Genomic DNA, 23369 nt, shown 5'->3' with positions numbered 1-23369 from the left:
AGACTCCATCTCCAGGAGCCTTTAGCACTTCTGCAGCAAACCCAGAAAAGAGTTCTGTTTCTCCTGTGTAGTGAAAAAGGAGGGCTCTTTCTTCTTGTGCTTGTGGCTCGGTTTTCTTTTTCTTTAATATTTTCAGTACAAAGACATTTAAGGCCTGTTGGTTTGTTTTTGCACCCAGAAGAGACAAACACAACACGCTCATAATTTATAAACAAGAAAACTGGTAGTTTATTTATACTGGGTAGTAGTAGAGGACAAAGTAATCAAGTTTCTGCTGTGAGACCAAGCTCAGTTAGTCTTGTGCTCAAAACGACCAAAAAAAACCAACTCGATAAGTTAAAATAACTCAGAGCTGAAACTGAATGTTTTCTACTTTTTTTTTCTTTTGACAGGCTTTGCCTGCAACATATCTTCACAGTATATATCATCTAGTTAGTACTTGATTAAGCCTTTGAACATGTTCATTCTAACTGTGTCACTACTTTGTATATGACTTTCTTATAGCTTCTGGCTGTTATTTTTACAGGGCATTCGATACCAGTCCAGATACCTTACCGAAGAGCTGCAGAAGATTTTCACTGAAGACACTGATTCTGAAACTGATGCGTTTGAAGGCTTTGCTTCAAGTGGGGAGGATGTGAAGAAGAAAGCAGTTCCAGTAAAGGCAGTATGTATATGTTGGTGGCTTTTTCCTTTTTTTTTTCTGTGTGAACAGAAAATAATAATCAGTGTTAGTGATGCACTGTGATGTTCGTTATACATACTGAAGAATAATATGTATTATATTGAAAGAAGAAAATAAAAACACCTTCATTTAGTGCAGTATCTCATATTAGAAATGAGAACTTCTTCCCCCTCCTTGTATACTTACTGCTAGGCAATACTGTTCCTGATAGCTTTGTCTGTAGTATCTGCATGTTAATATGCAGACTTTGTGCTGGGGGAAGTTGAATGCTGCTAGCTTTATAAAAACCTATTGATTTAGATGAATTTGCATCACTTGGATGGTGAAACTGCTGCCTAGAATTAGTGATTAAAAATGACATTTCGTGTGTCATAACAGCAAATATAACATGGTTTCTTCCTGCCTATAGGCGATGGAGTCAGACTTAAGTGATGAAGAACGTGGTAATTTATTTGGTACTGAGGGAGAAGAGGAGGAAGAGACAAAGAAAAAAGTTTCTCCCAAAAGAAGAAGCTTTGGTCTTTGTGTTGCCTTTCAGTTTCCGACCAGGAAGTCTTCTGAGAAAAAAGTGCCTGAACAAGCTTTTTCTAAGCTGCCTTTAAAGGACAGTAAGCCCTCCACTGCTCTTTCAAAAGAAAGAAATTGCAAGCGATGGGACAAACTAGAGGGCTCTGCTTCAGAATCTGAAGAAGACATGAAAGAAACACAGGAAGAAAGTTCCAGTGCTCTGCTTAAAAGAGCTATGAATATTAAAGAAAATAAAGCCATGGTAAGACTTACGAGCAGTACTGTGAACACTGTTACAGGTATCCGTGTTGCAGGCTTATGTTTGGAACCTGTCAGAAAACCGTCTGGTTCCTTCAGGTCATTCTTGTTGTTTATTCAATAGAGTTTCTACTTTTCCATTGTATCTGAGGGATCTGCTGCACTCACTGGTTGGAAAGCCTGCTCAAAACTGTTAAGGATTATAAATATAACTTTTCAGTTATGTGGGATGTGATGTTTAGTTCTACTTTACTGCTACTACTGAAAACGTGTGTGTTTTCAAGGGAGAAGTGAGACTGGTCATTGCCAAATGCTTTTCCCCCTGTCTAAAATTCCACTAGATCTCTTAATTGGTAGTGTGCAAATTCAGCACGTTAGTGTGTTGATTTTAGGTCCTTTGTGAATCTTTCAGTTTCACATTGTTCCAGGGTGTGTTGCAGCCTCCAGGCACTCTTTGTACAAATGTGGGCTGTGTGTGGGCCTGCAGCTCCCAGGAAAAAACTTGACTTAATTTTGTATCTCTTTCTAATCTTGCCTTGTTTCTTCACCGCAGTTGTGTTCTTCCTGCTGTTCCTCCTCCGCTTCTGCCCTTCCTTCTAATCCCAATCTTACCATTGTAAACTTCATTAGTGTTGAGGACGCTCTTTTTCAGTGCCGTTTTGACAAGATTGAATGTAATACTAGCTACCTTATTCCAGTAACAATTAATGGGAGCTGTGAAGTTGCAAAATTGTGGAAATTTTTTTCACTCATACATAAATGAGCCCCTTTTTTTGATCCCTACTTTAAGTGCCTTTTGGAACATTTCATTCGCTGAAATTTAATGCATTCAAGTATACCTCAGACCGCATACAAAGAATGGATGATGCATGTCAAAAATATGCAAGTTTGTAGTGACTTTTCAATATGATATTACTGTTGCTTTCAGCTTGCCCAGTTACTAGCAGAACTGAATTCCATACCTGACCTATTCCCAGTGAAGACTCCTGCCTCAACTCCTTCGGTAAGGCTCCGTGTACTGGCTACAGATGATGGATATTTATGCTAGACTTTTGATTAATATGCTTCTTGATAAAACACTTTCACCAAGTTTTGTTTGGATTTTCCTCAGTTTTGCTTACTTTGTATGGATTTGCTCACTTTGTATGGATTTGCTCTTGCTATTGTTCAAATACTGATATTTTTGTGAGGAAATGAAATTATATAGGATAATTGTATGAAGAGCTATGGAGACCAAGATTAGATGCTACTTTATAATTTTTGTCACAGAAATTCTTTTGAGATACTAGACAAATACCTGCGCTTGTGCAAATTAGGAAAATTGCCTTCCTTTGTGTTTAGATCCTTTAAATTTCCCAGCTAATTTTTCTTTTGCAGACTTTTCTTTTAAATCTGCACTTCCCAGTGCTGATAAAATTCAACCAGTTGAACATGAAACTAGGGTGGTGATACTGTAGCTTTTCTTAGCCAGAAGCAGAGCTCTCCCAACCCCTCTAGGATCTCTTTAGATTACTGTCTGTAATGTTTTTTCACATGTTACAAACTGAAGACGTGTAAGGTAAAATTGAAGAGCCATGTCTTCAGGAAAACAGTATGTACATGCTGCTGTGTGTTAGTGGTAATGTCAAACATAATTCTAAAGTCTGTGAAAGTCTTGGATTTAGCTGTGGCCAAATGCATATCTGTGTATTCAAGGAATGGTTATATTTCTATAGCATGATACTTTCCTTTAGTGTCTTTATTTGAGGAGTCAAAAAGGCATCAGGAACATTCTAGTTTCCTTTCTGCTTGTTTTTCGACTTCCAACCTCTCTTCTTGTAAAGCGTCATTCACTTCTTGCTAAAGAAATATGATGGCAAGCAGATTTAAACTCTTGCATCTTGTTCAAGCTGTCAGGTGTAGTGGAGTGACACTTTTATAGATATTTTTATAGTAGGTGGCCATGCAGGACTCCTGTTGCATGAATTCAGTCATTCTGTAATTATTAAGTCTGATAGTATCAAGAGATTCTTGACATTCATTGGAATGTAGAAGAGGAGACTTATTCATGCTCTTTCCATGGCCCTTTAAGATGAAAAATATGAAAGAAAACCTGGACTTCGACTTATTCATTAAAGGTTTGTTCATACTGTGGGAGCTTATGAACCTTCAGCTGCTGAAGATCAGTGAGAACTAGCTTTAAGCTTAATATGCCATCCATAGAATTTTGGTACGGTTCTGTGATGTTAATTGAAATATAATCTGACTGTGAAAATTGGTCTTTTAAAAGGAGCAAAAAGATATAGCGTGTAGGGAAAATTTTCCATCTGCTAGAAATTGGTCATGTTTGGCTTAACAGATAAGGAGTGGAAGAAGAATGAATTCATAAAAGGGCTAGTGTGGAACAAGCATTTTGAAATCTTTCCGGTGTTTAGCACTACAGATGTAGCTGAAAAATAGTAGAAATTACAATTACTAGTTTTTTCTTTTTCCTCATTCTAGAAACAGAAGAAAATACCAAGGAGGACATTTTCTGAAGGCCAGATAACACGTCGCATGAACCCAACCAGAAATGCTCGCCCACCTGAGAAATTTGCCTTGGAAAAATTTACTGTGTCGGCTGTCAGATTTGCAGAACACTTACAAAGCTATAAACAAGAAAACCTCTTGAAGAGGAGCCTGAGTGTGGTATTTGCCAAACTTTGGTATTTCTCATAGAGAGGAACATTCATATAGATTGTTGGCCAATGCTTAGGTCAGACATCACATCCTGGAGGAAGTTAATGAGAACCTTTGCTTTGTGATTAGCAACAGAACTTGTCTTCAGGCATTCCTGCCTCAACTTTCATCCATTTCCTGGGCTCTATTTGTGACTTGTCTTGTCCATAGCAAGACAAGCATAACAAGACAGTTTACTTAGGTTCTAGTGTTTGTTGTCTGAAAGTTGTTAGAACCCACATGCCTTTGAGTGGCAAGACAGTGGAGTGGTAAGGCAGATCTTCTGAATCTTCAGACTCAGGAAAAAATAGCAAAAACTCGTCTCTGGAAATAGCAGAGGGAAGTTAGGAATTGCATCATTGAACTGAGAGTGAAGGGAATCTGCACAAACAAACCATCTGCATTTGTCTTGGCTTTATTTACCACATAGTGTTTATGAAGAAGACTTACTTTTTATCTGTATATATTAGAGGCTGGTTTCCCAGTCCCCAAAGCACTGTTCGTAGATGAACAATTGTAGCAGGAACTTGTCCACTAAAAAACATGGAATGAAAATCCTTCTGTTCTGGAGAGAGCAGATCTGACTTAGGATGAAGGACAAAAGCGGTATCATGTGGGATAGAGGGAGACTCAGGATTAGGTGAGACATGTACGTGATTGAAATCTCCTGATGGGTGTAATGATAATCCATGATTCAGGATCATAGAGAATATTTGAAAGACAAAAAGAGCACTTAGTGAGTAGAGGACTCTTTCCCATATAACCAGCAGGATAGTAATGAAAGGCTGGACTAAACTAAAACTTAATTAAAGATTTTTAGTGAAATATTAGAGATTGTCTGTGGGGAAAGCAATATGAGAACATGCTAGGAAATTGAATGAACAAAGCTTGGGGAAGGCAAGTGGCTATAATTTTATTTTGTGAGGGAAGAAGTAGAGTATGAAGTCAGTAGAGGTGTGCAGGGAATGCAAAGAAAAGGAGTAGAAAAATGGGCTGTCTGGGAGCAGAAGTAACAAGGAGATAATTGCAAGAAGAAAGAGCTCCTAAACAATCTAAACAATAAATGGAGTAGAGAAGTGATTAGGGAGTAGGGGATCAGAAAACAGAGTTTGTGTGTGTGTTGGGGGGGGGGGTTGGATGGTTGCTCAACTCTACTCCCTGTTCTTTCAGTGATCCATGAGCCTGTAGGTTACACCCACTAAGTTACACCTGAATTATAAATGAAAGAATTTGTCATCACATGTGGTGACAGTCTTCATGCCACCAGAAAAAAGATGTTGATGTTGGTTTGTTTAACAGGGGAATTGTGGTGTGCGCAAAAGGAGGAGATCATCAAAGTATTCATCTTATCGTCCAGTAGAGGATATTACTGAGGACGACTTGGACAACATTGCAATCACTGTTAAAGACAAAATCTATGACAAAGTTCTAGTAAGTGGCTAATATTTTCTGTATGGTGTCCACTAATGGTCTTCTAACACCTCATCAGGTGCTTGCTAAAAGGTGTGCTTTCCTAAAGTTCTGGAGAGTGTAGCTCTTGCTATTGTACTGCATGACTTAAAAGCTTTAACAGGCTTCTGTAGGCTTGCTCACATGGATTAATACAGTCCCAACAAATTTTCGCCTCTGCAAATAAATGCTTTCTTGCCATAGAATTAGATGGAAGTTGTCACAGCTATGGCACCTCAGTGTTAAGAATTGAAATCCTATTCTCTTTCATTCTTGTTTATTTTAGTTGTTGCTGTCGTGGTTGTACAGCTAAGTGCCAGTGATCCTTGCTGCTCTTTATACCTTCAAGAAACTACATTTCTGTAAGGGTTAGCTAGTTTCCAAAGAGACTGCTGGAACCCTTCCTTTCCTTTATCTGATTTAGCTATTATTAATAGTCATCAAAAGCTAGAGGATCATCTTCCTGTATGTTTTGTTCTTCGCCACTGAGATGGTCATTTTCTGAGTATGCCAAAACCGTACATTAACTTACTGCCAGATTGGGGTGGGGAATCAGAACTGTAGCATGAGGTTCATGTAGTCTGAGGCTCCAAAGCTAAGGACAGGTACTGTTCCTGTAAAATCTCCAGCATATGAGATACTATATAATTGATAATACTGAGAAAATCTACAGTTCTTACTAAGATACTCATTGCTGACTTTTACTTTGGTTTGAAGTCTGTGCTTTGCTATCAGCGGATGTATTAGGAATGTTAAGCAATAAGCATTTAAGGTGTCCTTCACACATGCTTATTTCTCCTCTTTTCCAACTTTTGTAGGGCAGTACTTGCCACCAGTGTCGACAAAAGACGATTGATACAAAGACCATCTGTCGCAACCAGGGCTGTGGAGGTGTAAGGGGGCAGTTTTGTGGACCATGTCTTCGAAATAGATATGGAGAAGATGTGAAATCAGCACTGCTTGATCCAGTAAGTATTGTTTCAGGTTTGGGAACAAAGTATAAATAATATGATTTATTAGTAAGCTGTGATTAGTGTATGCTTGTAGTAGTGTTATGGCTTAAAGCTTTTACTCTAAGGTCTGCAGTACCATTGGAACTGACACTGATTTTTGTTGGAGTGCAAGGGGGAGGTCCTGAACCTGTGTTACAGTCTATCTGTCCTAGTGCTTCCAAGCTCCAATTGGCTTACCACACAGTGGAGAGAGAAAGCATGAGAGTTTTTGAGAAAAGGAATCTGTCCCCTTATGGAAAAGGCTCAAAAAGCGCTTTCTTTTCATGCTTTCAATAATGTGGCATGCAAAGCAGGTTCTAGATGGTAAAACAAATTTTTAACCATGACAGAAAAGGAGGAGGGTACCTAAATGTCTTAGAGTTAGTTCTTGTTATTCCCATGATATGCTGCGCAAGGAGTGTGCACATACCACAGCCAGAAAATGAGGCTTATGGGCACATAAAGCTATCTGGCAGAATCAATCTTTTTGTACTTACCTTACCTGCTGGAAAGGAGCTCCGCAGAGGAGGACGTAGATGTCCTGATGGTCAACAGGTTGTCCATGAATTAGCAGTGTGCCTTTGTGGCCAAGAAGGCCAATGGTATCCTGGGATGCATTAAGAAGAAGTGATCCTTCCCTTCTACTCTGTATCTGAGAGGCCAAATATGGAGTAGTGTGTCTGGTTCTGAGCTCCTCATTTCAAGAAAGACGGGGAAGTCCTAGAGAGAATCCAGTGGAATGCCATTAAGATGATTAAGAGCCTGGAGTATCTCCCTTATGAAGAAAGACATAGGACTGTTCAGCCTGGAGAAGACTGCGAGGGGATCTTATCAATACTTATAAAGTATTAACAAGTGAATTGAGGCCAGGCTCTTTTCAGCAATACCCAGTGATAGAATAAAAGATAATGAGAACAAACTGGAACACAGGATGTTTCATACCAACACGAGGAAAAAAAGTTTATTTACTTTGAGGATGACAGACCACTGAACAAGTTTCCCAGACAGGCTGTAGAGTCTACTTCTCTGGAGATATTCAACAGCCACCTGGATACTTTCCTGTGTAACATACTCTAGAAAAACTTTAGCAGGAGGGTTGGACTATGTGATCTCCAGAGGTCTGTTTCAATCCTAATGATTCTGTGATTCTTGTAGCTGAAGCAGGAAGGCCTCATCCACAAGCTCCCCCTGATCAGGTGTCCTGGAGGTAGACCATAGCCACCAGATGTCCTTTCTTGGTCTGGTCCCTAATTTTAGCCCAAAACTCTCAACCTGATCATGGCTGTTTCTTAGAAGCAGCTCCTCACAGTCTGTCCACTTCTTAACATAGAGGGCAAGTCCCTCAGCCCTCTTGCTGTGCCTATCCCTTCCAAAAAGCATGTGGCCTTCAATCGTGGTATTCCAGTTTTGTGATTCAGCCCACCATGTTTCCATGGTAGCAATTTGGTCATAATTTTCTAATTGCACCATAATTTCCATCTCCTCCTGCTTATTCTCCGTGCTGTGTGCCTTGCTGTGGAGGCACTTCAGCTGGGCAGTTGGCCATGTTACCTTCTCTGAGGAGCCTTTCCACATTTCTCCAGGGCAAATCTGAGGTTTTTTGCTGCTGCTTCCTGTAGTGACAATGTTCGCTGTCTCTTTGTCACTTAAGAAGTACATCTTCTTTGCCCATTGAATCTAGTTTGAATTTCTACTAATTGGTCCACCCAGCTTGCTGCCCAGAATGTTCTTACCCCTTCTGGTCAATGGTGCCCCATCTAACGTCATCGTGCCCAGGCTCTCAAAGGTGCATCCAGGGTCATAGTATCCAAAACCCGGAGTGTGATAGGCAATATTACAGGTGCTTTTTGTCTGTTTTGAATTAATAATGAGCAAGTCATCCAGAGAGCTTGAGCTTGTGGACTAAGACCTATTGAAGCAAATAGAGTAATAATAATCTTATTTTTAATCCTGCAGTATGTGAAAAGTGTAATAAGTTTGGCTGACTTGCTGATTACCCTAAATAACTCCTGCCTGTTAGAGCAGTGCAAAGGATAGGATAACCCTACCTACAGCTGGCCTTTAATGACACCTCTATTCCTCCTTGCAGGACTGGATCTGTCCTCCTTGTCGTGGTGTGTGTAACTGCAGTTACTGCCGCAAGCGTGATGGTCGCTGTGCCACAGGGATGCTCATCCATTTGGCCAAGTTCTATGGCTATGACAACGTGAAAGAATACCTGGAAAGGTGAGGGTTGTGCTCAGTGGGCATCCTTTGAGCTCGGGTCTCCAAGACAGCTGCCTAAGCTTGAGTTGAGCACTTTTAAAATGTCATTATAGAGCCTAGTGGGCACAAATGTCTCTTCACTTTTGTATTTTGTCATTTCAAAATAGCTTTACAAATCTTTATTACTATGTGACGTTAAATTTAGCATGAAGTTTGGTCTCTGAGACAGCAAATAACTGCAGTTACTTTCTTTACTTTGGGTTCTCAATGGAGACTTAAGCATGGATAATTTTGCTTTAATAACAGTTGTTCAATTTCTGGGCTTTAAACCAAGTTGCAAATTGTGTTAGTTGGCCTTTTAGAAATGCTGAAGCCCGTCAGTACTTGACTTCTACCAGGGATGGATCCTCTTGCTTTCAAAAAAAATCTCTTCAGATTTCTCCTAGGCTGAGATCAGGTCTGTTGAAGTGAGACATAGGCCCTGTGTAAACAACTACTTTGCTTTTCCCTGTTTTGAAATCAGTATGAATTGCTTCTAGTATATAGAGTTGTTTTGGAAACTATCATCTTCAGAAATGGAAATAATCTGTTCTTGGGGAATATGAGTTTCCTAAAATGCACTAACACTGTTTTCTTGTATGTCTTCTAGTTTACAAAAGCAACTGGGGGAAGGCAATTGAGAGCACTGAACTCAAGCTGTGCCTGCAACTGTTTAATATGTTGACAAGTTTTGACTTCAAAAGGTTATTACTGTGTTTTATATAAGATAGAATTTTAGAGTTTAGTATATGCATTTCAATGTGTGGAATTTTTTAATTAATGTGGTCTTATGCAAAACATCTCTCAGGAAAATGTTTTGGTAGAGAAATCTACATGCACAGACCTATACATTAAGTGGAATGACACTCTTTAACCTTAGAGTGGTTAATTTCTAACAGGGCTATACAGCTACATGATGGAGAACTTTGTTAATTTGAGCAATATTTTTACTTATGCGATTGCGTGAAGTTTAAAAAGTAGTGTTTAACAGCTACATGTGAAGCATACTCTGTTTACAAACAATCAAAATCCAACAAGTATACAACACCGCAAAAAACGCCTGTTTCAATTTGACCATAAAGATTGAATTTTCCAACCTTTGCTTTCCAAATGTGTTCTTCCATCTAAATGCCATTACATTCCAGCCAAAGCTGATATAAACCTACCAGTGGGAGGATGGAAATTTTATTTTTTTTTAATCCGAAGTGCAATTAACCACTGAAACATGAAAGTGGAAGTGTTTTGTAAAAAGAAAAATTAAAAAACAAAAAAACAAAAACAAATAGAGAAACAAAAACAATAGAGAAAAGAACAAAAAACGTCACATCCCATTAAACAAAATGAATTGCTTAGTAGCAGTTGTGTGACATACTTGCTGCCTGACCCAGCCACCTTATAGATATCGTAACTGGTTTAAACCATGGAGTTGAGGAGTTTTTTGAAATACAGATCGTAGTTGGATCTTTTTTCATACACACAACTAAGTTTTCAAACAACTTTAAACAACACGTTTGTATTGTTGTATGATTATGTTCAAATTCATGTAAGATATGTATTTCATTTTATGTAGAGATAATAAAGAATAATGAAAGAGAAGATTTTATGAGTCAAACTGCTGTCAGCCAGTGTGATGTTTCCCATTTACTTTCCCATAATCAGTGTAATGAAGGAATGCTAGCGGATTACTAATAAATATATGGAAAAACACATGAACACAACACTTGAAGGATGAGTAAATAACATATAATACCTAACTGTTATACTAAGGAATGGTTTTTTTTTTTGTTTTTTTTTTGTTTTTTTGTTAGGCAAATCTGCTGCTCTAACTGTCAGTGAAAGTTACTTATCTCCTTTTGTTTTAACTATGAAGTAGAATCAGAGAGCAGCATGTACTATTGAAAGGATAGTACTAAAGAGCCAAGCGAAAAGCTACGCCTGCCATTTTGTAGTATTCTGTATGCTTTTCAGATTTAAAGTCCAAAAGTAAGCCAGCCCTCTGATTTTAGTTTTATGAATTGGATATTCATAAGCATCCTTTTCTTCCCTCTGATACACTGCAGTAACTCTTAGGAAAATGACTGGCATTGGTAGAGTTAATTCCGCAGCTGTGGCCCCCAGCTGGATGTCCCACCTAGCACCTGCAAGGCATATAGTTTAAGTGGTATATTAGGCTGCATAGAAATTGTTGCTTATAGTGGACTTGAAGAGAGTTTGTGTGGGAACTTAAGGAAAGCTTGTGTTTGCTTACCTACACAAAGGAACTGCAGCTCAAAAGAAGTGGAGCATTAGTAGCATTGCTTTTTGAGTATTTTTAAAATGTCCTTTGAAAAACTCAGGTTATCTTTTTAAAAGGAGCAGTTGAATTACATGCTTATCATCACTCCAAACCCTCACCTTGGCTTACTTTCTGGAGCAGTAATTCTCTTCCAAAAGAGTTGCTGTGATTTGATTATATTCAGGTCTAGTGAAGAGTGTGAGTAATGGTTATGTTTCCCTGATTGCCTGTTGGAGTGATACATCTTTCTTATAAGTAGCTGTAACTTAGTTGACAGCCTCTTCAGGTTAAAACTAAAATCATCTTTTGGCTGTAGGCCTTAATTGTCCTTCCTAAACCAGACACTTCACCGTCAGGAAAATACAATCCCAAAAGTGCAAGGTACAATGCTTATGTATCCTCTGTAAATTAAAAAACTGGGTTGGAGCTCTACAGGTGAACATGTTTTCCATTCAGGGATATCTTGAGCCACATTACATCTACTGCACTGATTGACTCCTTGGAAACACAGGTGAAAACTATACTTACTGCACATATGTATCACACATCTCATTATACTTCATGCTAATTCAGGGATTCTCAAGTATTTCCTTGTTTTTCATTATGTTTCCTCAACAACAAGTAAGTAAGTACTGCCTTCTGGCAAACAAAAAAGGGTTGGTTAGATCAGCTTAGCTGTGTGATAACTTTGTGCCCAGAGGGAAGAAGAAGGGATGATTTTGCAATTAGTTGTTCCAAAAAAAAAGTCCTCAAAACCTAAAACCATATCCAAGATAGCATAGATAATCATTATATGATCCATTGTATCTGGTAAGAACAGCAGTAAATTTGTAGGTGGTCAGTATCAGAGACTGAAATCTCAAGTCTTTGGATGAGATCAGAACTGCTGCTTTTCTACAAGGTCAACCACATTTAGTCTCAGTTAACAATAGTGTAAGTGCATGCAGTATAGACAGTGATTAGGACATCAATCTGGTATGAAATGTAGGCCAATGCCAGCAATCCACTATCATTCCTGAACTTCCTTGGCACCTTTCATAAGACCACAGCACTTGAGTCCAGCTCCTGATGGAACTTACCTACTTAAATAAGGGACCTGAAGTCCCTGTAATAGTTTATTGAGGTCAAGCAATTTAAATTTATTTCTTAGCTTCCAAGAAAAGCCTGCGGATGTAGGTTCCTTCCTTTGGGAAGACCAGTCTTTGGTCTCTTCGGTACCTTCTACAGTCAAGCACATCTTAGCCAAAGGCAGGTTGTTCCTGTGTGCCATGCTCTGCATAACAGCTTTAAAAATAACAACCACAGTAGTTCAATATCAGAACAGTATTTTGATGTCAGAGCTGTTAATGTGGCCCTCTCAGACCTGTTGTGTACAAGCCTAAGACTGACTGACTTTTCTTTTATCAGTTCATTTTTTTTCCCTTTGGCCAATAAGGCAATAATAATAATAATAAAAAACCCAGCATTAATGCAATTGTTTAGAAACAAAAAGTTCTGCATGCTACAGAACAAACCGACCTCCAGCTTGCTGCCAAGGGAGCAAGACTGCACTGCTGTCTGCAGTCAGGCATACTGCTCCTCTCTAGCTGAGTCCCTGTGCAGAACAAGCCAGTGTTAAAATACATTCTAGCTTTCATATGGTCCTTACATCCTCCCATCTCTTGACAGGAAAAAGAGCTCTGAACTGAATGTTTGGAGAGTGATGTGCCTGTGGTACAAAGCAAACACTGAGCACCTCAGCCCAGAGAGCAGCAGCTGCTCACCAGTCAGTCCCCCAGCCCTCATGCCCCCACCCTCTTCTGCCTCTGTGTATAAGGGGAGATGCTTCACTGTTTGGGCTGTAACATGCCCCAGACCCTCACTGCCCATCTCTGAGGAATGATGGCAGCCTGGTCACCTTTCAGCTTGGATAGCAAAGGGTTATCTGAGTGCTACTGGAGGCCATGCACAATTTGAGGTGTGCTGTTAGCAGGTTCTCATGTTATTCAGAATATGTGCATATATGTTGTGAATATGGCAAGAGATGAGATGCCAATACAGTGCTGGAGATATTTTGTTGCCTACTGTAGCAACAACTACACAAAGAGGATGCGCAGGCTGCTGGACATCTACTTTTTGCCCTGGTAACAATGAATTAATACTAAGGAATGAAACAGAATAATACCATTGCATATACACTGAGTTAATTAAAAACTACTGTTTGGAAAACTTGTACTCAACCTTTTTAAACTATGAAATTCAGCATTTAATTCCATAGCTGCTTTGTCTACTCACTTGTGCACAGCCTGGAAGTGAGTTTGAATGGATCCCACCCTGCTTTGAAGAGACAATTATTCTGGTAACAGTGAGTTTAAACAGTGATTTTAAAAATGAGACAACTCTGCTAGGAGTTCCCATTTGAGAGGATTCTCTTTAGAGACTTGCTATTGGAGAAAAGTGCTGTTCATCCATAGCATATGATTACAGCCAAGCTGTTTCAATCTTAGTTTTCCTGCCTTTTTTTTTTCCGGCCATTCCTTAGCTTCTCTACTCAGCTTACATGGTTGGCTTTGCTTAAACTTCACTTAACTCTGTAAACAGCAGCATAAACAGCTAACATGAAAAGCTGAACCAAATGTGTGGCAGTGAAACAATGTGCCTGGTTCCTTGTAACCATAACTGCTTACCTGTCAGAAAGTACTGAGGGCTGAGCAAGCCAGAAAGTCACCCCACTGCTGGCAGCACAAGGTCCTGCATCCAGACATCATTTTCCACACTGCAGATGATCAGTCACTAACAGAGAAGCAACAGTAACTTATGCCTTAAAGTATTTGTACTTCTTTTTTAAGACAAAATAAATCGCAGTCTTCTGATGCAAGAGCAATTATTCCTTGTGTATGGAGAAGGTACATGGATGAAGGAGCCAAAAAGTATATGCTGATCTAAGCATAAGTTCACAGGTTTAGTTATTTCTGTAATGTCTTCATGTCTGAAATCAATTGTAGGCGGTCAACATAAGTAAGGTTTCCAGCCACAGTGAGAGTGAGCATGCTTGATTGTGTAAAATATGTCTTGGGGAGATAGACAAGCGTCACCATTAGTTATATTAATACACCATCAGAAACTGGTAACAACAGACAATGTAAACTGGGATTGTAAATTGTCTGTTCCTGTATTAAGGGTGCTACTGAAATTCCCAGGATAGGCCATTCAAAGTGCAAACAGAGCACAGAAGGATCTGTCAGACTGCATAACAGCACATGCTGAGAGATGTCAGAGTTTCCAAAAACAGACTAAAAGCACTGCCTAATTTTTTCTTATCTAGCTGCCTTTGTGTAGATACTGCTGGTGCCAGGGGGAAAGGAACCTTTCAAGATGTTGAACACCCCTAGCACCAGCAACAAAAGAGGTGACAAAGTCTTGCTTTAGCAGAATGCTTAGCACTTCCACAAAGCTCACTTCAAAGTAAAACTAACTCACATTAAGGGAAGTTTTAAACAACAACAAATATGTTGAATGGGACCTCGCTGGAATAATTGTGTATGCCATCAGATGTGGTTTGCAGTTGGCAGGTAGGGCAGTGCTCTTACCAATGGACAAGGCTATGTGTGGGTGGATGTGCTAGCTTAGTCCATGTGCCTGGCATAGCATCATACAGGAGTGGATTGCAGCTCTTCCATGCAAGGAAAAAACACCAACTCCCCCTTTGTTTGGAGAACAATAAAAACCATACTAGCATCAGAAAGAACAGCTATTCTTTCATTTCAAAAATAAGAGACAAACAGTTCAAAACACATGGAAGAGCAACAGTGCTATTAATAAAAAAAGCTGCTTTCCTTGAGACCAAGGTACAGCTGTTTAAGGGACTTGGATCTTTGAAAGGAGGAAGTTTATCCTCATTCCTGAAGGCAAACAAGGGCAAAGGGGCTCCTGGCATGTTTTCTGCATGATTTCTGCCATGTTAAACTCAGGAAGTATATCTATCATCCAGGTCATTCCTAACCTTACCAGGACACTACAGAGACAGTCATTAAAAAAAAGTCTCTGTAGTCAGAAATCCTTTTCAACTCTTCTTAGAAGTCTCATTTCCTCTACAGGAGTGAGCAGATTCAATTTTCTTAAGCAGATAAAATCAACAACAAAAACAAACAAAGCAACCACAGAGCTGCTCTCCCAGCTTTGATGACATTTCAGCAACCAATTAACACTTAGCAGCCACTGCTTTGCTTTATATTTTCCAGTAACGTTGACCCCCATAGCCCACCAACACATCCCTGGCTTTGGAATGACTGCAGTTAGAAGTATGTACCCTGAGGCTGTGTTGTTCTTTCTTTGGTCAAACATGACTAGTGGTTTGTACTTCTGTTGTACCTAACAGCTTCAGTCACCCCCTCACCTTCCCCAGCCCATGCTGTCTTAGGCATCAGGCAAAACACAGTGCAGACACACACACACACATCTCACCTCCCAAAAGAGCCTCCATCTTGCAGGCCTGCTCTGGAATCAAGTCAGAGAGCAAATGAAGAGCAATTAATAACAGTGCTAATGAGCAGGAACTGAAGCCAGAACAGTAATGCAACTCTGTCTCCATTTCAGCCTCTGCTTGTACACAGAGCAGTTGTATGCCCTTCTGCGAAACCTATGTGATCTGATGTTGATACGGGTAAGCATGAGTGCCCAGAGGAAGAGGAGTTAAGTGTTGCTCTGGTCCAAATCCCTGATCCAAATTCCTCCCCAGTGGAGGAAGAGCCCAGGATACCATGCAGGACCATGTCAAAGGCCTTGCAGAAGTCCAGGTAGATAACATCAGTCACCTTCCCTTTGTCCACCAATGCCATCGCTGCATCACAGAAGGTGTCAGATTGGTCAGGCATTGTCTTCCCTTGGTAAAGCCATGCAGGCTGTCTCAGATCACCTGCTCATCTGTCATGTGCCTTAGTGTATCTTCTAGGAGGATATGCTCCATGATCTTCTCAGGCACAGAGGTGAGGCTCACTGGCCTGTAGTTCCCCAGGTCTTCCTTCCTCCCTTTCTTGTAAATGGGAGTGATGTTTCCTTTTTTCCAGTCCCTGGGGACTTTGCTTGACAGCCACGACTTTTCAAATATGATGGAGAGCTGCTCAGCAACCACATCAGCCAGCTCCTTTAGGACCCTGAGGTGCATGCCATCTGGCCCCCTAGACTTGTATACATTCAGTCTCAAGGGCCTCAGACTTGCTTAGTCATTACAGCTGAGGGGGAGGGTTAGGGGAGAGGGGGGCTAAGGGAGGGGACTTTACTGCACTGGTTCCCACCTAGAGGCCCAGGGATGTGAGCTTCAGGGATGTGAGAAATACAAGAATCCTGGCTGCTAGTGAAGACCGAGACAAAAAACTCATTTAGTACCTCAGCCTAAAAATCTCCACCGACGAGAAGCCTCAGAAAATTCCAAGACACTTGTGCTTGTTCCTCTCCATGGAAATCTTCAGTAAGGGGCAAAAGATGAAGATGTATATGATCTGAAGAGAATCCAGAGTATATGATATTTGAGCAATTCCTGGCTTGTCAGAAGAGGTGATCCTAATCCATTTTCCATATAAATGTTCATCTTTTAGGTCATTTCTTTATGCAACAATGTCCCTTCCCTTCTTTTCTGCCTGTTGACACCCAGAAGCTGGACTAGAAAGGAAAAACATGCTACTCCATTTCACCTCTCCAAACGCAGGTGTCTTGCATGAAGTTTTGTCCTGCTGCTTTATCCTCCATGAGATGGACTCTGGTGATAACTTCCGTAGCAGAAGATGAAGTTATCAACCAGCTCAGTATTGAACCAGATACTATTAACTGTGCTATTCTGATAGAACAGGCAGTCCCCTGCAGGGTCCTGCCCTCTGACTGATGACAGAACAGGGTAAAAGCTGCAACAGTCATAATTATTTTCCAGTCTCCCAGCTCCTGTGCTGTAAGGACTTCACTGGATTCAGAACTTCTCTGAACTTGACACCGACCTGTCTGGGATTTAGGCTAGACTTGCAAGTTATTGCTGCTGTGAACTATTTCCGACTCTAAGTGGTGCTTTTCACAGGAGCCCTATCTTACTAATGCAGGGTCCTCTCCACAAAATCACGATAAAATTTAAAGGCTTTTGGCATTTAGAACAATCTGCTGCTCAAAATAATACCAAGAAGCACTTATTTCTGAAGTAACCTTGGTTCTGCAACCAGCCATTTACCTACACTGGAGCCATCACAACTAACCTCAACCACAATAAGCTGTGCCTGAAGACGCCACTTTGAAGCAGCGCCTGGGTGTTGAAAAGAGCCCTGTTATTCACCTCGAGTGAAAGATCAATGCCATAAGGCTGCAGCACTTACTGCTCTGTGCTGGCACTCCTGGAGCCAGGCATGCAGCTGGAGCTGCAGACCACTGAGCTCCAAGCAGGGACCCACCACCACTGTGTCCCTATGTTTTACCCCAGATGAGGGACAGCAAAGCTGACCTGTGCTGCTTAATTCTAACACACCTTGCATAAGGGCTTACAGCTAAAGGAATTCAGCAGCAACACAGGTGGGTAAAAGACAAGGCAACCTCCCCAGCAAATGCAGAATGGAGATGCGCATCTGTCCTGTTTGCATTCATTTGACCACCAGCTAGTGCACAAGTTTCTGCTTTCACTGGTGCTGTAACATTTTCCAATTACAGCAGAGAGCTTGGAAAGATATCACCTTGCTCTCTGAAACAGCAGCGGATCCCAGCTCAGGGTTGGGTCCCTAAACTTTCCAAAGGCAATACAAATTGCAGTGATTCTCCTCAGGTTTCACCACCTATACTTATTTTACAATTATTTGAATGAAAGTTCAGGCTTGTGAAGGTTAATGGACTGCCTAAACGGGAAGCAGTCATTCTTTACTCACCCAAGGGCTGGATGCAGAGCAGGGATGGGCAGAACCAGCTCCCCCGTGTGCCCCCGCAACCTCCGCTGTCATGTGGAGAAATCATCCCGGCGGAGGTCACAAGTACAGTAGTGTTTAGCCTCCTCATCTCCATGGCAACTTCCTCTTGGGCCTCTTCTTCAGAACAGTTCCTTCCAATTGTGTTAATCTGCGTGTGGCTTTTTGACATATGAAAACCCACCCGTTAGGGACAGGGAGATGCGAGCAGACTCATTTTGCTTGGAACCTTATGGCAGAGTTAAGGGTGAAAAGTGCACTTTCCCTAAGCTAGCCAGGCTCGGCAAATGGCCCGCTCCAACATAACATGTTAATTCTTTTTTTTTTCTTCCAAAAAACCTTTTTACCTCTGGACAAAGAAAAATAACAAGTCTGGAAAGGGCACTTGGAAAAGCTCTCGGGTGATTTCAGCAAATTGTATGCAGTAAATTCTCTGAAGTGACTAGTTCAACAGCAGAGGGGAATCAGACAGGGTTGGTTCTTATCTGTATATTCATCCACATTTTATACAGATCGATGTGGATGTTCACATATGAAAACAGATTAAAGTATTTCCCATGCAAGACTTTTAGAACTAAAAGTAACATTTTCTTCTTGTACCCTTAGAAGTTCTGCCCTTTGTTTCTGAATAGAAGCAGCTGTGGCAGTTTTGCACCTTAGACTCGTAGGTGCTCTACATGCACTGCCATCCGGGACCAAAACTCAAAGGCAAAGTTCAAATCACACAGTATGCATCAGCTGGTGGCAATCTGAGAAAGCTGCAGCTACAGAAACAGACATGTGAGAGAGCCATGAGGAACACTGTGCACTCTTGTAAGCTGTTCTCTCTGGTTTGGGAATGCAAAAATGAAAGGAAATGTATAATGTTTCCATGCTATTGTTTATCCAGAGAAGAAGACACTTAAGCAATTAAGTAGAAGTGTTGAGGGTTGTGGCACTCTGGACTGCTGTATTAGGGGAATCTATCAATTACAGCACAGCTTAATAAAAAGCATCTCTTTATGTCTGCCCAGGCATTTCTAAATAGTAAGATCTTAAAACAAAATAATTAAAATAGGAAAATTGGGACCTAAATACACTGAACCATAAAATGACTAGGCTGGCTACACAAAGCTGTGTTACAAAACACTGAATCCAAGTTGCCAAGTAAGTGCTTGCAAAAGTATTTAAAGAAGCAACGTGCCAAGTCACAAACCCTTGCAGACAAAATCTTCTGGCGATGAGTCACTGTGCTCGTTTCAAGTCAGGTAATTTACTCCACAACAGACAGTCAAATTTCTGGTATGGTGGGACCACAAAGATGAGAAAGCTTGTGGACTTCCCCAGAAGGCTCCAGTCCTGAAAGATGAATTTACCTCAAGTTTAACGAGCTATGTATACACATGCAAGAGGTTTAGGTATATATGAAAGTTATTAACACAGACAAGGTGATGAATTCTGGCAAATGTATGAAGCAGAGCCGGCAGTCCCAGGCACTGGTGGTGTGGCCACCAAACAGACAACCCAAATCCTCCTGCAGAATCTACCCAAGATCATTAGGTGAAACAACATCAGTTTTTTCAAAAGAATAAATCAAAGCTGCTCAGAATAAATACTGCTAAGAGAAACAAAAGAAAATCCAATACTTCCACAAAGCTTTCATAGTTAAATATTCTCACTGTTGTTTTGTTGTTGTTGTTTAGAACAGAACTACACTGAAGCACAGATTTTCTGGCTTTCTTTCTTTCTATTCTTTTTTTCACTCCAGCAAGAGGTACCTATAAATACCTGAGTAGTAATATCAAGTTTATGACTACAATTGTCTGACAGTGTAAAGCAGTATCATCTGAGCCTAACGTCATATTTTCTAACCTATCCCTCATAAAAAGCTTTAAGGAGAAAGGTACATTTTCAAAACACTGCATGATATAAGAGAACACAACTCATTAACAAGTGAATGTATTTTCCCATGCAGATCTTTAAAAACGTAATCCTCGTGAGTGACAGGAAGGTAACCTACTGTGCCTTTCTTAGAGGAGAAATAAAAAGCTTGTATCTGATTGCAGCCTTTTATATTGCCTCACTAGGAAACACCAAGTAACTGAAATTCTACTTCATTTGAATTTGGGATGTATTCAAAAACTTCAGTAAAAATTGAATTAATATTAATCCCATTACTGCCACATCACATAAGCATTATGTTTATTGTAGAACTCCAGTCATAATGTTGCTGCTATGCTTTGTGACTAACAGCAGTAACACATTTTATTCAAGGAACTACTGTCTCTCTGCTTTATTTGGCTTCACAGAGTTTGAAGCTTCTTTTTGCTACCCTTTGGTTTGCAAAATATGCCAGTTTGTGATGAAGCCTTTCCAGACAGGAACCTTTACGCCCTTGGGGGCAGTATTTGCCTCCCAACAGTTCAAGTAAAAACTTAATTATAGGCTTTAAATATTACATGATGTGACAGAACAGAACACGTAAAATAGCTGCTGCTATTCCAGTATGCTTGCTGCAACTTTGTTTCAATTGGAATACATGAGGCTCAAATCCATCTTTCTTTTAAATTGGTTGGAAGAGGATGGAGGAGGAAAAAAAGGAAGAAAGGAAGGAAAAGGGGGCTGCCAGGATGTAATGAGCACTGTCACACCTCGGTGATGAGAAGCCTAAGCAGAGGATCCTTGTGAAAAATACCAACAACTTTGGCTTAAAATGGAACATCTTTGCAGTCAGAACAAACTTGCCTCTCTTGGTCGGCAATAAAAGCACATTTAATACTTTTTAAATTTCAAATATATTTCTCTGAAGGAATGGTTGCTTCCCTTTGTCTTTTGGAAAAGTATATCAGTATTCGAACTCCGTACAGGCTCATTCAGACACGTACCTTTAGAAACGTTGATTACATGGGAACAATCAAAGCTCATAATATAAGAGGGACATTTTCACTGCTGCAAGAAAAGTGAGGGCTTTGAATTAGAAATTCTTTGGGCTGTCAGGTTTGCGTAACTGCTGTTCTAATTAAGAAAAATTGGTCTGTTTCTATTCAGAAAGGCCTGAGCCATTGCTCACTGGTTGGATACAGAGCGGCCAGAGCTCACATCCCCCTCAGCACCAAACAGTTCCATGTATGTGCACACAAGGACAAGACAGTGGAGGGAAAAAGTGGGACACTGAGGTAAGACCAGGCATCCTGCACTTCACCTTAGTTGTCAGAGGTGAGTGTGGCAGAATGCATCTTTCCAATGGGAAAATGTGTTAAGTCCAACTGAGATACAAGAATGTTAAATTTTCACTCACAGCACAAACTGATGCCAACAATGATGGGAGATGGGACACTGCAGTAGCTGATGGGCTAGCTAATGCTTTCTAGTCTATTATTCCTGGTTGTAATGCTGTAGTGTGATGGAAAGTACTGCAATAATAGTCGGGTGGCACAATCTGAGGCTGCAGCAAATGAGAACAAGCCCTTTGCAGCAGCCGTGGATGCAGAAACAAACAAACAAAAAGAACATCTGCTTACCTTTGTAAGGCCTCAGGTAGGTAAGGACTTCCAGCAAGGTACCCTTGCCTCCACTGCCAACCCTTAAATGAGATCTGGGAAGGGATGGATCCTGGCTCCAGCCCTTTCGGTCACTCAGAAGCATTGCATGCACTGAGCTCCTCTGGGTTGGCCCTGCCTTCCCACCAGGTGGTCAGTCACTGTTTCAAAGCTGTGACTTAGCATTTCTGCTACACTGCTCAATCCCTACTTGTATGAAACAAGTTTGTCCCCAGAGAGTATCAAACTGGGAGCTGTATCAATATATATGTATGCACACACATATGCACATGTGCATATGCTTACGAGGTTGCATTTCGTAAAACTTTTCGCTCTTCTCTGTACAGTATCTATGTTAAAAAATGCAGATAAAGCCACAGTGTAATGAATCACTAACCTCCACAATGAAAAGGGCCAATAAGCATTATTACCAAAGGGAGAGCTGAAATAATTCTTGCTCCTACAGACCTTTCTAGTCCTTCCTGCCATCAGAATCCTCCCTCTCTTTAATTAGCAGAATTAATTATCAAGCTTATGAATTGTGGTTTGAAAAGAACTGAGCTTAAAGAGCAGTAAGATTTATTAGCAAAGAGAACTAAGAGTTGGAATCAGCTGATTTTAAAGACTTGTTTTCTAAATGGGAAACATTATTAAATCATCACCATAAAATTAAGCAATTATTTCAAAGTGACACCAAGTACCACAGAAAGGAAAGCTGGTTTTGTGTCCTATTAGCTAAAAAAAGGTCAGCAGGGGAAAAATTAAAAAGGAAAATTAATTTCTAAGAGTAATTGCAAGTTAGGAGATACAGAGGAAAGCACATCACCAAGGGGTAATATTTCTCTCTCTTTTTTTTTTCTTTAAGGCTATAAATATATCTTATATTTCATTAAATTCTGACCATAGGAGGACCTGTTCAGTACTAACCACATTATTCAGCAATAAATAATTATTGCAATTATTTAGACACTGCATTTACAGAACTTACATAAATGACCTCAACTGAGTATTTAAACTATACAAGTGTAAAATATGCTGTAGCTCAGAAATAAAATCACTCATCTACCCTTAACTTCAACTCAAGGGGAACATTACTGAGAAAGTCACAACAAGGTGGCATCCTTAATACATAATAATGACACATGCAGGAAATGCACCATTATTTATACATGTGACGTGCTGTAAATTGCTTCCATCATCAGAACTAATTGTAGTGATTATTAATGCAGTGTTATGAACTGTCAGAATTGCTCTATGTAATTACATTTGTGCAAATGCTTCATTACCTGCCTAATGAATTTGGCATATATGCACATGTAAACCACTGTTTTTGTTAACATAATGAAGGGCATTTTTTTCCCCCCTTAGCTACTGATGTGGAACTGGTTTGACCTATATTATAAAGTTCAGGCACCCACCACTAGGAAAAAACAGAAGAAAGAAGCTTTGATCTGGCTTATTTTCATGCTCAGCAACAGAACCTCATAATGCCAGATATTCAAATAACTGCTTCAGAGAAAAACTGAATCCCCATCATTCAGTATGAACAGCTGACTGAGACAGACTAACCTTGGCGTGCGCTTACCTGACCACCGTGTCTGACCTCTGTGTGAGTGCCTAAATAGTTGCAAGGGACTCTGATGCAAACAATGAGATCTCTAGTACTGAATGGGTATCTTTTTTTGTTTGCAGCCTGGAAGGCTAAAAGAGTCCGCTGGCAACATGAGTGTGAAAATCACGAAGAGAGAAAAGGATGCTCTTAAACTCCTGTTCTTTGCCACACAGTTCAAGGGTATCCTGCCAAAGGAAAAAAAGGAATACATTTATCCACTTAAC

The 23369-nt window shown here is 40.3% G+C and overlaps 1 protein-coding gene and 1 long non-coding RNA gene across 6 annotated transcripts in view; one reads left to right on the top strand and one right to left on the bottom strand.

Moving 5' to 3' along the window:
* CDCA7L (cell division cycle associated 7 like) overlaps nt 1-10444 on the top strand; it is a 66196-nt gene extending 55752 nt beyond the window's left edge. For all 4 annotated transcript variants that reach the window (XM_046922400.1, NM_001030982.3, NM_001305283.2 and 1 more), the window contains exons 2-9: nt 527-667; nt 1095-1454; nt 2379-2453; nt 3932-4117; nt 5447-5578; nt 6415-6564; nt 8678-8814; nt 9443-10444. In XM_046922400.1, the coding sequence (XP_046778356.1) occupies nt 1098-1454; nt 2379-2453; nt 3932-4117; nt 5447-5578; nt 6415-6564; nt 8678-8814; nt 9443-9473 (1068 nt within the window). In that variant the 5' untranslated portion in view covers nt 527-667; nt 1095-1097 and the 3' untranslated portion in view covers nt 9474-10444. The remainder of the gene's footprint in view (nt 1-526; nt 668-1094; nt 1455-2378; nt 2454-3931; nt 4118-5446; nt 5579-6414; nt 6565-8677; nt 8815-9442) is intronic.
* On the bottom strand, nt 205-23327 carry LOC107052556. 2 transcript variants are annotated; one of them, XR_006938506.1, is made up of 5 exons: nt 23119-23327; nt 17980-19353; nt 8322-8497; nt 7086-7308; nt 205-703 (listed from the first exon to the last, which is right to left on the bottom strand). It is a non-coding gene; the product is annotated as an uncharacterized LOC107052556 (long non-coding RNA). The 2 variants fall into 2 exon arrangements; XR_003073596.3 differs by lacking the exons at nt 17980-19353; nt 23119-23327 and having other exon boundaries at nt 8322-9666.
* Between the last annotated feature and the right edge of the window lie 42 nt (nt 23328-23369).

Source organism: Gallus gallus, chromosome 2, assembly GCF_016699485.2.
Source record: "Gallus gallus isolate bGalGal1 chromosome 2, bGalGal1.mat.broiler.GRCg7b, whole genome shotgun sequence".
Lineage (NCBI taxonomy): Eukaryota > Metazoa > Chordata > Aves > Galliformes > Phasianidae > Gallus > Gallus gallus.
Note: the sequence above shows the minus strand (reverse complement) of the source record. Positions and strands in the feature narration are given on the sequence as shown.